At 41.8% G+C, this 17,742-nt stretch overlaps 1 protein-coding gene across 6 annotated transcripts in view; it reads left to right on the forward strand.

Annotated features, from left to right (window-relative positions):
- CACNA1E (calcium voltage-gated channel subunit alpha1 E) overlaps positions 1–17,742 on the forward strand; it is a 330,584-nt gene that overhangs the window by 121,852 nt on the left and 190,990 nt on the right. For all 6 annotated transcript variants that reach the window (XM_077453108.1, XM_077453107.1, XM_077453111.1 and 3 more), the window contains exon 5: positions 260–438. In XM_077453108.1, the coding sequence (XP_077309234.1) occupies positions 260–438 (179 nt within the window). The remainder of the gene's footprint in view (positions 1–259; positions 439–17,742) is intronic.

Genomic DNA, 17,742 nt, shown 5'->3' on the forward strand with positions numbered 1-17,742 from the left:
ATTTTGCATTCTCCAGTTTTATTAAATCAAGCCCATAGTAACTACAACATATACAAATCTGGTACTTTGTTTTTCCTAGATGGATCAATTTTCTATGGATAGGTTGAATCAATGTATACATCTGTATGCCTCAGTATGAGCAAAGAAAAATAAAGTGCTTAGAAAATTATTAATATTATTACCAAAATGCTATTAGGGACTTGAAATAGCCATAAATACACTAGAATCTCCTTCTTCATAGACCATAATATCTTTGTAGGATGGGATGCAATGGACCCTCCTCACCCGTGTGGTGTCCCTCGATGCCCAGATGGATATGAATGCAAGGAATGGATTGGACCTAATGATGGAATTACTCAGTTCGATAACATCCTATTTGCTGTGCTGACCGTCTTCCAGTGTATAACCATGGAGGGCTGGACCACAGTGCTGTACACTGTATGTATAATCTTTTTTCATCTTTTTTCCATTATAGCCTTAAAGATAGCTTGTCCCTAATGAGCATATGTAAAAATCGGAAGTTCCACTCTCAAGCTCTGCATTCTCACCTTTGAGGCTTATTCAATGTTATTTACTTGTATTCTCTCTGGGCTCAGTACTGATAAAAGACACTGCACTTAAATATAATGATGGTACTTTGAGAATTAAAGAATTAATGAAAGAAACTAAACCCTTTACAGTTAATTAACAGTTAATTTACAGTCTTCTATCTTTCATCTACCTGGATAGAGAGATAGGCATCAGCCCTGAGCCCTTACAAACTAGAATTGGCCTTGTGATTTTCTGCTGTAAAAGGGAGGGAATACAATTTGATAACAACAAATACACCTATCAATGTGAAAAGTGGTCCTGTTCAAGCTTGCAGTAACCCTGCAATTGGAAAATATGAATCGGGCATGTCAACTGCATTTTTGTTTTGTAAATGTAAATTATATTATCTGTATCCTCTCGTTTTTAAGGTGCATGTACATAGTTGCCAACATTGTAAAAAAAAAATTCGGGACACTTTCTTGGCAGTAGGTGGAGTAGTGGTATAATTAGACAGTGTGATCTCTATAACTGATTAAGTTGTGGCAAAATAGTTGTAACTTACAATTTCAGTGGAATTAGCAGACAGTGACCACTAACATACTGTAAATCTTGTAACATCAGTAATGTTACAGAAGCCAGTTTTTAAGTGTATCTTCATGGGAAAGGCAGCAAAATGTACCAGTCCTGCTTACCTCCCTTTGAATCAAGTTCTTCAGAGGGAAAGGCAGCAGCATGCCCCAGACCTTCTTATCTTCCTTTGAATCAAATTGTTGGTTTAAAACAAAAATAGTTTTCTCTGGCAAAAGAAATACCAGTACCTTGACCTCTACTTTCCAAACCTTTCCTTCATTACTTGACACAATCTTTGTAATGAGACACATAGGCAAACAGTTGCGGTGGATATCCTTTTCTTTCAAGAGGGCTATTTTGCCCACTTGTAGGTTGGGTTTGCTAGTATGTTATGTGCCTCGAGATTGGAGATTGAAAAGGTACTTCTACTTCCAGTGATTATGGAAGACATTGAAAAGATGCTGAACCTGTTTCCACTGTTGTCTATGAACATCAGTGAAGTGGGGTTCTATGCATATTCTGTCCACTGGGCTCTCTGCCATTTGCTGTTGTTAAAAGCCTCCCAATTTTTAATACTTTACACATTTGTGAAGGATGCAAGATATGCGTCTTTTCTTCCTCCAAACACCTACAGATCTTGCTGTTCCTTCCATAAAGTGTCATCCTTGGTGCTGAACTTGTTCATGTAATGTCCAACTAAAAGTGCAGTGATATGATGTTGATCTGACATAATAACTGAACAGAACAAAATGGATTTCCCCATGTGACCTCCAACTCAAAGTAACCTGCCGTGATCAATCACTGGGTTCAATTTGTAGAGCAGGCTGTCCTTAGAAAGGGTAAGTTCCTTTGATACGTTATCAATCTTTTACGAGTACACTTCATGCTGAACACATCGAATGATGACCTTTTCGGCTTGTGAAATTTCTTCAATGGTGGGAGGCTCTTTACATATGTGCCATCCACAACACTATTTGTCGTCCTCATTATTGGTTGCAAACTGATAAACAATGTAGATAAGTTATGAAATACAACAGAAGACCCCTTTGAAAAGCATTCAAAACAATGAGTACTCGTCTTTGACTATAAAGAGTTGTTGAGTGTAGCAGTATTAGCTCTGATTTCCTTATCAGACTCAATATTAACCAGTTCAAATGTAGAATCACTATGAATTGTGATGAGATCATTGTTGTGGCGCTATCATCAGAACTTTAAGAAGTTTCTGTTGTCTTCTCAGACGATCAAATGGTGGAAAATGTATTAAATGTTGGCCATAACAGCAACTGGTTTATGTCTGAAGCAGAGCTAAACTCCTATAAGGTTGTTGTTCAGATTAAGCCCGGTGAAAAGGACATAATTGAGGGAAACTCCTTTATATCGAGCACTTGAGTGAAAGACCACCCTAATCTGATCAGGCTTGTTAGAATGGTACTCACCAAAGAATGGGAGGTACCAGCATTCCTCTTTCTTGAGAGGTGGTGCAGGCTCAGCATAGTCTCTTGCTAACACTTTCTGCATAAAATCAACAAAGTGTTCTTTCATCTCAGGCTTTCTGTTCAGGGTGCATTATACAGATGTGCATTGTAAGTCATCCTTCTGCATGTTGAACATTATATGGGAATTTCTTTCTTGAAGCACAAAATGATAGTGGCTCCACCCAGCTGTTGGGGTTTTCCTGATAGAATGCCTTGGCTATCATAGTGGCTGCCAGCTCATTATCCTTAGTTGTGACATTGAACACTGTGGTGTCGACATTATATTCCCAGAAATGAAGGGCTTTGTTAACGCCTCATGTGAAGAACTGTTGCATGCATTTACTGCAAAGTATTTCATGGTAGTGATGCAGGCACTGCTTGAAACAATTAATACAACTATTCGGCAGGACACTTTCCTTAAAAGAAGATATTATAGAATGCCCCCTTGACATTACCCAGACAGACCTCTATAATGACCCAGTCCAGTCGTTGGGCATATGGTGCGTCATGTAGCTCATTGATTTGTTGGTGAGCCTTGTGTACCCTTAGGATATCTCTGCCGAAAAGCAGAAGAATATTGGCATTTTTTTCAAGAGCTGGTATGTGGTCAGCTATGACTGTCAAGTGAAAGAGGTGAGAGATGGCTTCGGGAGTAAGGATCTCCTTTGGTTGCACTCAATAACAGTGGGTAATACGCTGCCATTGAAGGGATTTACTGCAAGACTAGTGGCTCTCCTGCCAGGATGTATGGTAAGGCATCTCTGGTCAAAAAGCTTAGATCTTGCAAGATATCTGGTACTCTAATCATCTAAAATAGTATTCCGTAGTATAGCTTTATCGGGTTGACCTTTGGGGTATATACGAACTAAGCATATTTTGGTACAGGATTTGTTAGCGTTCCTTTCCACAGACAACTGTACATGTAGAGAAAACTGGAGTATGAGGTGCTTTTTGGTCTGTGCTCTCCCTGCAATGCTTTGCCTTGAGAGGATTATTTATGGACAGAGTAGAACTGTCTTGAAATGGATAAAGCGCATTGAAATGGATAAAGAGCATGCAAGAAAACATCACTGTCACGTTCTATGCACTTATTAGTATCCTTACAGTCTTGAGCACGGTGTTCCATGGAAGCACATCTTTTCCAGCAGACCCCAAATGTCTTTAAAAGCTCTTTGTGTTCTTGCAAGGGTTGCTTTCTGATGCCGATACATTTCCTAAGGGGTCGTGGTTTGTTATGTGTGGGACATTGGCGATTTAGATTCTAAATGTTCTTGCTCTGATCAGTCATTTCAAGGGCTGTAATGGTTCGAAAGAACAACAGCATGGTTGCTAATAAACTGGCAATACTGTATGCATTATACCTATCTATGCAGCAGGTGGCGCTGCAATATCATCGTGTGTATCTATGATATGATGTAATGGGAGGAAGTACTGTCTATCCTCTGTGTGTACTTATTTATATCCCATTCCTGCTTCATGCTGTAAGACATGATCTAATATTCTCAATGAAAGTAAAGCCATATTTCTGCAAACAAGAAGCTTCCAGTGCATGATTTCAATACTCAGCTAACAGTAATAGGTGCAGGTAGAATATCTGTCCTTTTCACAGACACTGAACCCCTGTGGTCTCTACATGAAAAGCATGAGCCAACAGGCCTTGCAGAAGGTCTGCATTAGGGTAAAAAACATTTGCCGCTTCCCCTCAGCCCACCAAAATACTTACCTGGCGGAGAGCGGAAGTGCTGCTCTCTCTTACTCCTCTCTCTATCATAGCCTTTCGAGACAGCAGCTGGAACCATAGGATCCTGCTGCGGTCAGTCGAAGTCAGTAAGCAGAGAGCGGGGGGCAGAGTCGAGCTGCACTGTGTGTGTCTGTGGATACACAGAGCCAGATCAGAAGTGAGCCCGCATGTCTGTCCTCATAATGAGTGCTTGCTATGGGGCAGACACTGAAGAGGAGGAGCGGAGAGTGCTGGCGGAGTCCCCAGAAGAGGAGGATCGGGGCTGCTCTGTTAAAAACTCTTGCACAGAGCAAGTAAGTATAAAAGAAAAAAATGGAGAAGTGGGGCTGCAAGGACCAGGCTAGCATAAACTGCTGTGGTTTTCGGGTATTCACAGCTGATCACATGTAATCGACAGTTTGTGCCAATCACTTTTCAATTACAATTCACTTTGCTGAAGTCAGACCAGTCCAATATCAATTTTTATTTGCAAAAGTGCCGTGCCCAGCATGAAACATGTCAGAATAGAATCTGTTCCTGCTGGCTATTTTATGAAAGTAAGAATATTATTTTGCATCTCACTATGTGGCATTTCTATTGCTGGTACAATTGATTGCTTCGGTGAAGACGAGCCGAGGCAGCACCTGAGATGTCATTGTGGAGTGCGGAGCCTGCTCTCGCCTGGAGGGACATGTAAAAGATTTGACATTGGCTGATATGGGTTACTGCAGTTAAGAATTAATAACTCTATTTAAATAATATGGGTCCACTAACACCAGAGTATTGCAGTAGCTGCTGCACATTTAGCATGCATTATGTTGAGCATGCTATTAATTTTAAATGGTAGTCTAACGCTTTGCAATGCACTAAAACTGGACATTCTGCTTTTTTTTTTAAATACAGTGCACCACAACAAACAACAACCCAAGCATGTTGTGCAGGTGGTTTGAGCACCACTCAAAATAGATAGTAGAGCAACACATCACACTGTTTTTGATGCATCACCATGCATTGCATTAACACATTAACGTGTTTTGACTGCCTGTTGCTTCAATTCACTAGTGTAGGCAGGCCCGAGGCTCAGCACATTAGACAATACCACCATTACATGTATGAAACCATATATGTAAAGATCTTGAGCTGTCCATAAGAAAGATTTCTAAAGAAAATCATATTGTATTGTGCATTAGACTATCTCTACACAAGTTATGCTATTTAATGATGACTGACATATGGTAACAAGGTAATATAGTGAAGTCATTATTCGTAATTCTGTCTTGCAGAATAATCTGTATAATTGGAAACTGAGCACAGGGGAAGCTCATTTCTCTGATCATTTCTCTGATCAGTGATATGAATTGTATAAAAATATATAATATATTTGCGCTTATCCCAAAAAAATTATAATGAAGGTGCTGCTGCTTAAGCCTGAATACTTTAGATGATAATATAGGTGAGAAAAATAAAAGGTGCGCTACCCAATAATACATTGCAAATAATGTGACTACAAAGAATTTAAACACATATAAAATCAAAGCCGCTTATCAGAGCAGTTGGATCTCAAATTATAGATATCTGATGCGCTCAGGCAAATGACAGCCAACACAAATAATCCTCTCCTCAAAATCCTCCACACATTGCTCCTCTCCAATGGGACTGGGCTGTTTAAATTAAGGATCTCTCGTGGATATGGACCATCTGTCTTCAGGTTGTCTCAGATACATAGGATAATGGAAGGAAGAGGCTTCATAGTGTAGCGCTTCATACATATATTTATTAAAAATATGTAGCACTCACATTGAATAAAACGGTGAATATCACAGTAGTAACACAGCCGTGGATCTTGCCAACAGGCTGATACCTGGTCACGTCTAAGGAATGCTTAGATGTCACAATGTCTAGCAGGATAGCACAACCCCTCCACCCCAAATGACCCCATTTCGGAAAGTAGACACCCCAAGCTATTTGCTGAGAGGTATGTTGAGTATTTTTCAGATCTCGCTTTTTGTCACAAGGTTTTGAAAATGTATTTTCTTTCTTCATTTTCAAAAACAAATGAGAGCTGCAAAATACTCACCATGCCTCTTAGCAAATACCTTAGGGTGTCTACTTTCCAAAATGGGAAAATTTGGGAGGGGGGGGTTCTGCTATCTGGACATTTCAGTAACTGTGATAGGTAATGAGGAGTAAAATCACAATTTTACGGCTTTAGAAAGCCTGAAGGCAGTGCTTTGGTTTTTGGGGTCCGGTACACTGTTAGGCTCCCAAAAAGTTTCACACATGTGGTATCCCCATACACAGGAGAAGCAGCAGAATGTATTTTGGGATGTAATTCCACATATAACCATGCCATGTTTAAACAATATATAATTTAGTGAAAACTTTGTGTAAAAAGAAATATTAAAAAAAATGTTTAATTTTCCCAAAACTTCTAAAATATTCCATGGACAAAACATGCCTCTGTGCACATATCTTCTTTCCTAAATTGGGTCATTTGGGGGGGTTTTGTGCTATCTTGACATTTCATGGCCTCCGAAACTGTGATGGATAGTGAGGAAGTGAAATCACCATTTTACGACCTTTAGAAAGCCTGAAGGCAGTGATTGGTTTTCTGTGTCCTGTACACGGCTGGGCTCCCAAAGAGTCTCACACATGTGGTATCCCCGTACTCAGGAGAAGCAGCAGAATGTATTTCAGGTGTATTTTTAGTGACAAAAAAAAAGAAAAAACAAGTTTGTCATTTTACCGAAACTTGTGGCAAAATATAAAATTTTCCATGGACTCAAAATGCCTATCAGCATATAGCTTGGGGTGTCTAGTTTCCAAAAGGGGGTCATTGGGGGGGGCATTTAATTCAGAACATTAGAAGCTTAAGTCACACATCACCCACTCTTCTAACCACTTGAAGACAAAGCCCTTTCTGGCACTTTTTTTTTTTTACTAGAAAATTACTTTGAACCCCTAAACATAATATATTATTTTTAAAGCAAAGGCCCTACAGATTAAAATGGTGGGTGTTGCAATTTTTTTACCACAATATTTGAGCAGCGATTTTTTGAACACATTTGTTTTGGAAAAAAAAAATACTTTTTTTAATTTTAATGCACTAAAACACACTGTAATGCCCAAATGTTTGATGAAATAAAAAAGATGATCTTATGCTGAGTACATGGATACCAAATACGACATGCTTTAAAATTGCACACAAACGTGCAGCGGCGACAAACTATATACATTTGTAAAAGCCTTTAAAATCATTTACAGGTTACCACTTTAGATTTACAGAGGAGGTCAACTGCTAAAATTGAACTGAATTTCGTGGTGATACCTCACATGCATGGTGCAATTGCTGTTTACATATGAGACCAGACTGACGTGCTCGCCTTTGCGCATGAGCACGGGGGGGACAGGGGTGTTTTTGTTTATTATTATTTATTTTGCTTTTGTATTTTATTTTTAAACTGTTCCTCTCACTTTTTTTTTCATTTTTATTGTAATTAGGGGATGTAAATACATGATAGCAATAGGTAGTGACAGATACTCTCTTTTGAAAAAATTGGGGTCTTTTAGACCCTAGATCTCTCCTCTGCTCTCAAAGCATCTGATTACACCAAGATTAGTGTGATAAAATGCTTTCCCAATTTTCCAATGGCCCTGTTTATTGTAGCCATTCTGGTCTCCGATCAGCACTATGGTCAGCCGGCGGGACCACTGTCTGCATTCTCAGATTCCCTGTTGGGACAGACGTGCCCAAGAAAACCATGGAAGATGCTGGGGTTTTTTTTCCTCCCACTGCTTGTGAAAGCAGTCTAGAGGCTATTTAGCCGCTAGGATCACTTTTACATGAAAGCCAACTGCTGGCTGAAATGAATGATACCAAGAAGATACCTAAACCTGCAGACATCATTCTGGTATAACCACTCAAAGTCCAGCAACATACCAGTACGTTGTTGGGCATGTATTGTAATGTTATTTTTTTCATGCAGCCTGTGGGCTGAATGAAAAAAAGAGATTGATCGAGGGGTATGCCCACCATTAGAATACCACCCTTCATCCACCCACTTCTAATGATGGGCACATGCACCATTTTTTTTTTAACTGGGGTGGTGAAATCACCTTCTACAGCGCTGGAGTCACTGATTTTCGTATTGTGAGAGCAAATGCTGTTGCTGTCAAGATAAATAAATCATTGTTGCAACTGAATAGCGTACCTGAAAAGCAAACAATGGTAATGATAAAAAATTAATCCAATAAAACAACTTTTTAATGCAATCTGTGCCTAAAAAATATATGCTGAAGCATGGGGACAATCCGCCCCTAAAGTTAGGAGAAAATTGCTCCTCCACTCCTGCCCCCATGCTTCAGTATATATGCTCTTTTTTTTTAACTGTGGTGGTGAAATCACCTCCTACAGCGCTGAAGTCATAGCTTTACATATCGTAGGAGCAAACTCTGTTACTGTCAGAATAAGTAAACTGGTGCTGTAGCTGAATGGCGTACCTGCTAAGCAAATGATGGTTATCAATAAAACAAAATAACATTACAGTATAGCAGTAAGACATACCATAACTGCAATGCAAATACAATAAAACATAGTAAAAATAAAACATTACAGTTGTAAAATACAGTAACAATAGAGAGAGAACAACAGATATAGGACAATAGAGAGTGAACAATAGAGTGGACAACAGAGAGCGAACATAAGAGAGAGAATAATAGCGAGAGAAGGGAAAAAAATATTTTTGGCTTTTTTATTTTTTTGTGTGTGGTTTTTTTTTTGCAACTCTTAAACTGTGATCTATAAACGTTCCATTTTAGGGTCTCTCAAAATGTGATGGTCATCTTGTCTTTCGAGACCTGTGTAAGTGTGCCCTAGGACTGTGAAATGCTGTACCCTAGTGTGTGGTAGCGTTTTAAACAATCACCAATGCAAAGACCAGGTTGGTCAGGGCAGGAGGGATAATAAAAGTATATGTCATGCCTATATCCGTGCTTTCTGCAGACACAACATCTTCTTTGGGGTGATCGTCAGGCATGTACTGGCCACGGGCTGATGGTTCAGTGGGCCGGTTCCAGTTACAGCCTGTCGCTTAGGGTGCATTGCTGCCTAGTCTAGCAGGGAGGGTGCAGGCCAGTCTGGATTGATCAGTTTGCCAGGCTGGGCGGCTGACGCAGCTCTGCTGGAATAGTTCTGACTGATTCTGATGGCCCAGAGAGTCACTCTGTGTGCACCTATGCATAATGTGCTCAGTGTGCAAGCCCCACGGTCTGTCAGCACTGTCTGTGTGCACTTTCGGATTGGTAGTGAGTTGCCGCCACCCGCCAACCACTGCGGCCTCGCTTGCATTGTGTGCCCAGGACAGGTGCCATGCCAGCCAATGAGTTGCTGAGCGCAGGCACGGCGCTCTGCCAACCTCAACATGAGGTCAGCCCCTCCTCCAGTCTCCAGTCTCACCCATGACAGATCAGAGAGAAGCCTGCGCGGTTCCTCCCTGGCTGTCTGGACTGTCCCATACGGTGTGTGGAATACTTATCTTTCCAGTTTTTAAGTTGATTGCTGAAGAGTCCGAAAAAGGCTGCAGCATTTAAAAAGGAGAGAAAGAAGAAAGCACAAGGCTCTGGAAAATTAAGCACACAACCTTTACTTTTGATAGGAGATGTTCTGGCCAAATTATATGGTGGGTGACTGACAACAGAGTTACTAAAAGCAAGCCAGGGTGGTAAATCCCATATTTCAACCCCAACAGGCTACCTTTAAAGATGTCCTAATAGCTATTCTCCACAGATTTTTTCTTTCGTCTTCATCCTCCATCAGCTTCCTTCCACCCCCTGTCATCTTCATCCCCTGTCAGCTTCCTCCCATCCCCTGTCATCTTCATCCCCCTGTCAGCTTCCTACCACCCGCTCCCTGTCAACTCCACCCCCGTCACTTTCCTACCACCCCCTGTCACCTTCATCCCCCTGCCAGCTTTCTACCACCCCACCTCCTTAAATTTACTGGTGTACGTCACATATGATGGATGCAGGGGCAATTTTTTTTCTTCCAGTGACAACACAGATGCCCAAGTCTCTGCTCACCCATAGTGCGGTGACCTGTGTTTTTTTTACTTACAGTGGAATGCTTCTACTTTTTTTTTTTTGCGCAATTGTGTATAGTTTATATACTGTTTTAGTGCATTTGCAAAATAAAAGTGGGCTGGTCTGGATGAAGTCCAGGGCCAAATGTTTGTCCCAGTCCAGCCCTGGTGATCGTTGGGTAAGGGTACCAAAGAGGACATACAGAAAATGCCTCCCATGCAGCCGGCTCACTGCATGTGGGTTGGGAAGTTGTCTGGAAAGAGCACCTGACAGTCAGCAACTGCTTCAAACGCTACCAAAAAAAACTGTTAGCATTTGCAGGGATCAGGCCTGACTCTGAGAATGCTGCAGTTATGTGTTTAGTGTTTTGTAAGTGACAGTGTTCGATTGATACTGCACTTGGATGGGCTGGGCTGGGTGGAGGGGCTAAACGCAGGTGCTAGCAAGTATCTGGGCTGATCCTGCTAATTGCATTTTTGGGAACTCTAAACTATTGGGGACGCTAATATAGTTCTGCTCAGATCAAATATATTGATCTGTTCAGACACTATACTACTAATGGAGGTGTATGGTGCGTGCATGGGTGTTAGCGCTATTGGCCCTAATCTGACGCTGCCTGGGGCGACGCAGACTCTAACTGACACTAAAACTGATATAACCCATTGGTCAGGGGGTTAAACCTTTTATTAGGTAACAATGGGTGCCTTGACACTATAAAAAAATAACTAACTAATCCCTGGGATCACTCAATATATAGCTCCTCTCATTGATAGTACCCTAGATATTCTATAGCTGTCTCTTACTATTGGAATAAAGGCTCCCTACCCTGATCCCTTCGAAATTCAACTAAGGTCTCTCAATGACCCTCCTCTCCTCTGCCCCCCTCCCCTCTCCTTTTTTTTCACTCCCTTGGCTATGGAGACAGTCTTTCGTTTTAAAGTAGCGATTTTTGCTAGATGATCACCCTTTACAGTTGTATATGTGCCTGATGCTTATTTACCTCTTTTTATTTTTATCTTTTTCTTATTTCGTTGTATTATTTTTTATTTTCTTATTATTTCTGTTTATGATCTGTGTTGTACCATTTCTCAATTATATGACTTCTTAATTGATGTTCCTAAAATACTGTACGATTTGTACCGTTATGTTATTTCCTACACTTTAATAAAAATACAATTAAAAAAAAAACTAACTAACCAGCGTCACCCGTGACACTAATACGGTGATCACTGGTGACAGGGGGTGATTAAGGGGCTAAATCTTTATTAGGGGGATTTACAGGGGTACCCTAAAGCTACCTGGGCCTACCACTATCTGCCCTAACACTGATTAGTGTCACAAATGACACCAGTACAGTGATCAAAGAAAAATATGAACACTGAACTGGGTGACACAGTGTCAGGGAGTGAAGGCGTTAACTGGGGGGGGGGGCGATTGGGGGGGGAAATGTGTGCCTATGTGTACTGTGTCAGTGTAGTGTTGGTGTACTGTGTCAGTGTAGTGTTGGTGCAACTCACGTGTGGCTGGGCCTGGAGACTGATCGGTTCTGAAACAAATCAGATCGTACAGCTACGTCATATCGCCCACACATGCTATTCTGCCGCAGTAAAACTGTGGCGGCTGGTCGGGAAGTGGCTAATTTACCCAGCTCGGTCCCATTGGAGAGGAGCAGTGTGTGGAAGATTTTGAGGAGAGGATTATTTGTGTTGGCTGTTGCAAGAGCGCATCGGATCTCTATAATTTGAGATCCAACCGTTCTGGTAAGAGGCTTTTATTTTATATGAAGGAGAAGCATCGAGTGAACACTGCTTTTTAGCATTTTGCATTGGTTCTGAGCACATGTTGGACTATTATATGATCATTTAATTTATTTTCAGTTTTTATATGGACACTTATTGTGTTTGAACTCTTTGTATTCACATTATTTGCACTGTATTATTGGGTAACACGCTTATATTTTTCTCACAGTGATATGAATTATAAGGTGTAGGAGGCTGCAGCTTTCTCTCATTACTGTAGTGACTGTTGTGCCACAGCTTTACTTCTCTAGCCAGGTGTACCTTGCCGCAACCATGACTACTAGGATGACACATGAAAAAGGGCAATTACATAAGCCATATTACGCATACCATGATGCACAAAGCAAGGTCCATAAAGACATGGATGAGCGAGTTTGGGGTGGAGAAACTTAACTGGACTGCACAGAGTCCTGACCTCAACACGACAGACCACCTTTAGGATGAATTTGAGTGGAGACAGCGAGCCAGGCCTTCTCATCCACAACAGTGCCTGACCTCACAAATGTGTTCCTGGAAGAATGGTTAAACATTCCCATAGAAACACTCCTAAACCTCGTGGACAGCCTTCCCAGAAGAGTTGAACAGCAAAGGGTGGGCTAACTCGATATTAAATCCTATGGATTAAGACTGGGATGCCATTAAAGCGGACCTTCCGCTCATTGGAATCCCCCCCCCCCCCCGGCGCCACAATTGGCACCTTTCAGGGGGGAGGGGGGTGCAGGTACCTGTACAGTACAGGTATCTGCACCCACTTCCGGCATAGATTCTGCAGAAGGTACGCCCCTTTCCGCAGAATCTACGCCCCTTTCCGAAAGTCCCCCGCTGCCTGCTGGGAAACACACGGATCCCAGAGACAGCGGGGACCATCCTTATTGCGCAGCGCGACTCACGCATGCGCAGTAGGGAACCGGGAAATGAAGCTGAAAGGCTCCACTTCCTGATTCCCATACCCAAGATGGTGGCGGCAGCACCCGAGAGACGATTGAGAGATCGGCTTCGGGTGCCGACATCGCGGGCGCGCTGGGCGGGTAAGTGTCACTATTTTAAAAGTCAGCAGCTGCAGTATTTGTAGCTGCTGGCTTTTAAAAAAAAAAAAAAAACGGCGGACTCCCGGCGGACTCCCGCTTTAAAATTCATGTGCGTGTAAAGGCAGATGTCCCAATACTTTTGACATGTTAGGGTATGTACAGTGTAAACCACATTCCTTAAACAAGACCTTAGAGACAGATCTTTCTTGTTTTGGTTTATGCAGCTATACTCTGCAATCCAAAATGGACCACTTTGCATGAGCCCAAAGCATACAGTACTGCTGCGTTCAGATTTATATAAATTACAGATCTGAACAAAGCAAATTGTATACTCGTGTTCATGAGCCTTTTCTCACCAAACCTATTTTTGGATGTCATGAGGAGCACCTGGTAGCCCCCCACTCCTCTCTAAGGCTTTGACTCAGCCAGAGTGCCTCAGCAGCCAATCATAGCATCCTCATTTCTTCATAGATGATAATTTGGTGCCAAATTTCAAACTGTAATTTAAGAGGAATTGACAAGATGCAAACGGCATTAATCCATTGGCCAGCATTCCATTTAATTTGTTGTAATCAAAGTAAAACTATGCAATCTGATTGGTTACCATGTATGTGCTGCTTTTTCACACATTTTATTACATTTTGTTCTAAATGACTGAAAAAGCCACACAAGAAGTAATGTACAATGCCGTTGAAATGTCCCAGTCGATAATAGAGCAGGCATTCTACAAATTCTACAGTAACCCTTGGGCATATGGCAGATTTAGCACAAACAGTATGTCGCTTGTTTTGTTTTAATTTACTGAACCAGCTTGCAATGGAAAAAACCTACTGACAGTTTTATGAGACCCACTCATGATTTTTCAGCTTGAGTCTGCAAAATTGGATTGTAACTATCAGAGCTATCCTGCCGTTGGGAACTCCCCCACAGAAATCTTCTTAAATGTAAACGTGTCCTATATATATATATATATATATACCTGCCCCAGACCTTCCTTATTGTATTTATCATATCTCTTATGCTTGCTTAAAGGAGGACTCCAGTGAAACTATTTACTGGAGTGCAAAGCAATGATAGCTATTTTTATTTACCCTACATCAAGCGTCACAGTATCGCTTTGTCCCATTTTGAAGTTTATGAAAGCCTCTGACTCTAGACTTATGAACCCCTCTGATAACTTTTGTCAGGCTATGTCTCCATAGAAGCTTTAGAGGAATTACCTGATGTAAAGACCAGAGCCAATGAGAAGCGGCAACGTGGGGGGGGGGGGGGGGCTGGAGCAAGAGACTTTTATCAAAGAAGCATTGCGGGACCAGATCATGACCTGCACCCTTGGCATCGCTGTTAAAGCATATATCACCAGCACATGATGGATCTTCACGATAGTATTCAAACAAACTAAAGTGTCACTGCAAATAAGTGCAACATTTTTGGGCCACACAGGACCCCTTTCTCAGGCACAGTGGCGGCTGCTGCTAAATATTTTGGGGGTGTGGCAAACAAACCTTCCCCTCTCACTCATGCCGCTGCAGACAGTGTCACCTCCCTCCCGCTGCAGGCGGGATGGAGGCGACGATCAGAGACCTTACCTTAAGAGCTCAGTTCACCCGATTTCCCTGACTGCTGGTCACAGGCAGTGCCCTAGATTGAGAGTATGCTGAGGGAAGAGACGGGCTTCTCTACCTGGCAGAACAGGAAGTGGGTACTGAGACTCCCTTGCCAATTGGGTCTCAGGACCCGCTTCCTGATTGGCCAGGAGGAAAATCAGGAAGACATAAGCAAATATTAATTTGCTATTGTCGCACAACTGGGTGGGCGAAGGGTGCCCCAAGCTCTTCCCACGCTTACGCACCTCAGTGAAAGTCCGAGTAAAGATAGCGCCGATGACGCAGTTCAAACACACCCCTCTGTCCTTGCTTTACCAAGTGTACAGTTCCTTTGCGGGTTAATGGTAAAATCCCGGACTACGAGCCCCCACATGTAGCACTAACCTCCGAAGGAGTTGCTGGTTATTTTTGGGCTTACCGTTACCTTCTGTTCTCCTTTGTTGCACGTCTAGGGGATGTCCCATGGAAGATGGTCCAGTAACTTGAGACTGACAATAGATCCACTTGAATGGATTTTATTTGCAAACTCAGACAATTGAACAGTCTTTCAACTTGGGATCAGAGGGTTGGAAAAGAGGTTCAGGTACTCTTATGTCAAAGTCCAAAAAACTTTAAAGAACTTGCTTGCTTTGACTGCATCCAGAGAATAGCCATTCGCAGCTGGATGAACACTCAGGTTGGACAGTCCCTCTCTCACAAGGCCTAGCAGCCAACAAGGTGCTTACTCAGGAACAAAGTTTTTGTCACAGGTGCTGTTGCAGACGCTCCATCAGACAATTGTTGGCGGATTTTCCATGGACAAATGTTGAATAGCAGGATTATACATTTTTCTGCGGACAATGGTCTGTTGTCAGATTTTCCAACGTGTGTACACAAGTCCATCAGACAAAAGTCCAAAGTACAACAATGCATGTTCAGAATCAATGCTCACCAGACACATTAGCAGAAGGTGCCCAAAGGCTGGCGCTAAAGAGCTAAATAGCCACGAAATACGTCAATAACTTTGTGTTTGTTGGTCGACAATTTGCTCCATTTGTATGCAAAACAAGTTCATGGCCAACGCCCTTCGGACAAAAGTCTGACGTTTTGTCTGCGCAAAATCCAATCGTGTGTACGAGTCTTAAGAGAGGATTCTCCTTACTTTAGGGAGATTTCCTTAAGGGATACTTCAAAGGATGCGGATGAACAATGGGAGATCATGGCATGTGCGGAGAGAGGTTCACAAAAAAGCAAAGTGCAATATGTTGAAAATACTGTATTTTTATCCATTTGCAGTAATATTGATTGACAAAGGTGTTACATAGCAAGAACCACTCATCTAACTACAGAGTTTGAGAATAAGGAAGGCTGCTACCACTCCAAACCCTCTGTATCTCTTTGATGCACAGTGTCTCAGGTGCCAAACCAGGAGCCCATCCATGCTCTGTGCATTCTAGCTCACGGAAACGGCTGCATGCGCATGACGTCTCTTTTTGTAAAACTTTATGGATCTGACCAAGCATATGCTGATGTTCACACCTGAGGTACATCCCTCTAATGGATTTCACCCCCTGCAAATGTAATTGTAGAGAAATAAACAGTGTAGGGAGAAATTCCTTATACTGTATATTTATACAGTATTTACTGTATATATACATATACTATCTCACAAAAGTGAGTACACCCCTCACATTTTTGTAAATATTTTATTATATCTTTTCATGTGACAACACTGAAGAAATTACACTTTGCTACAATGTAAAGTAGTGAGTGTACAGCTTGTATAACAGTGTAAATTTGCTGTTCTCTCAAAATAATTCAACAAAAGTGAGTATACCCCAAGTGAAAATTTTCAAATTGGGCACAATTAGCCATTTTCCCTCCTCTGTGTCATTTGACGCGTTAGTGTTATAAGGTCTCAGGTGTGAATGGGGAGCAGGTATGTTAAATTTGGTGTTATTGCTCTCACTCTCTCATACTGGTCACTGGAAGTTCAATGTGGTACCTCATGGCAAAGAACTCTCTGAGGATCTGAAAAAAAAAAAAAAAAACTGTTGCTCTACATATATGGTCTAAGCTATAAGAAGATTGCCAAGACCCTGAAACTGAGCTGCAGCATGGTGGCCAAGACCATAGAGCGGTTTAACAGGACAGATTCCACTCAGAACAGGGCTCACCATGGTCGACCAAAGGAGTTGTGTGCATGTGCTCCGTGTCATATCCAGAGGTTGTCTTTGGGAAGTAAACATATGAGCGCTGCCAGCATTGAAGGGGTGGGAGGTCAACCTTTCAGTGCTCAGACATCCCCTTGTCTCTTCTTCTGGGATGACATCAAATTGTCATCCCAGAAGGAAGCCTCTTTTAAAGATGATGCACAAGAAAGCCCGCAAACAGTTTGCTGAATACAAGCAGACTAAGGACATGGATTACTGGAACCATGTCCTGTGGTCTGATGAGACCAAGATAAACTTATTTGGTTCAGATGGTCACGGATGTGGAAATATGGGGCAATTTAGGACTCAGCAATCACAGGTCAATTGGCTTCAGTATAAATCACACAAATAGGAAACATAAGGGGAATATAAAGACACTGAATTTTTAAAGAGCCAACTTTCCTAAACTACGAACCTTGCTAGAAGATATAAATTGGGATAAAATGTTAAGAACAAACAACACGGAGGAGAGATGGGTTTACTTTAAGAGCATATTAAATAAGGGCGTTAGCCATTGCATCCCATAGGGAAATACATTTAAAAGAGCGAACAAAAGTCCTGGATGGCTTAACTCCAATGTAAAAATGCATAAAAAAGCAAAGGAGAAGGCCTTCAAAAAATACAAGGCTGAGGGATCATCATTAGTATTTAGACCAGGGATCCTCAAACTAAGGCCCTCCAGCTGTTGCGAAACTACACATCCCACGAGGCATTGTAAAACTCTGACATTCACAGACATAAC

The sequence above is a fragment of the Lithobates pipiens genome, unplaced genomic scaffold (genome assembly GCF_037356315.1).
Source record: "Lithobates pipiens isolate NorthernLeopardFrog02 unplaced genomic scaffold, aLitPip1_a1.2 Scaffold_23, whole genome shotgun sequence".
In the NCBI taxonomy this organism is placed as follows: domain Eukaryota; kingdom Metazoa; phylum Chordata; class Amphibia; order Anura; family Ranidae; genus Lithobates; species Lithobates pipiens.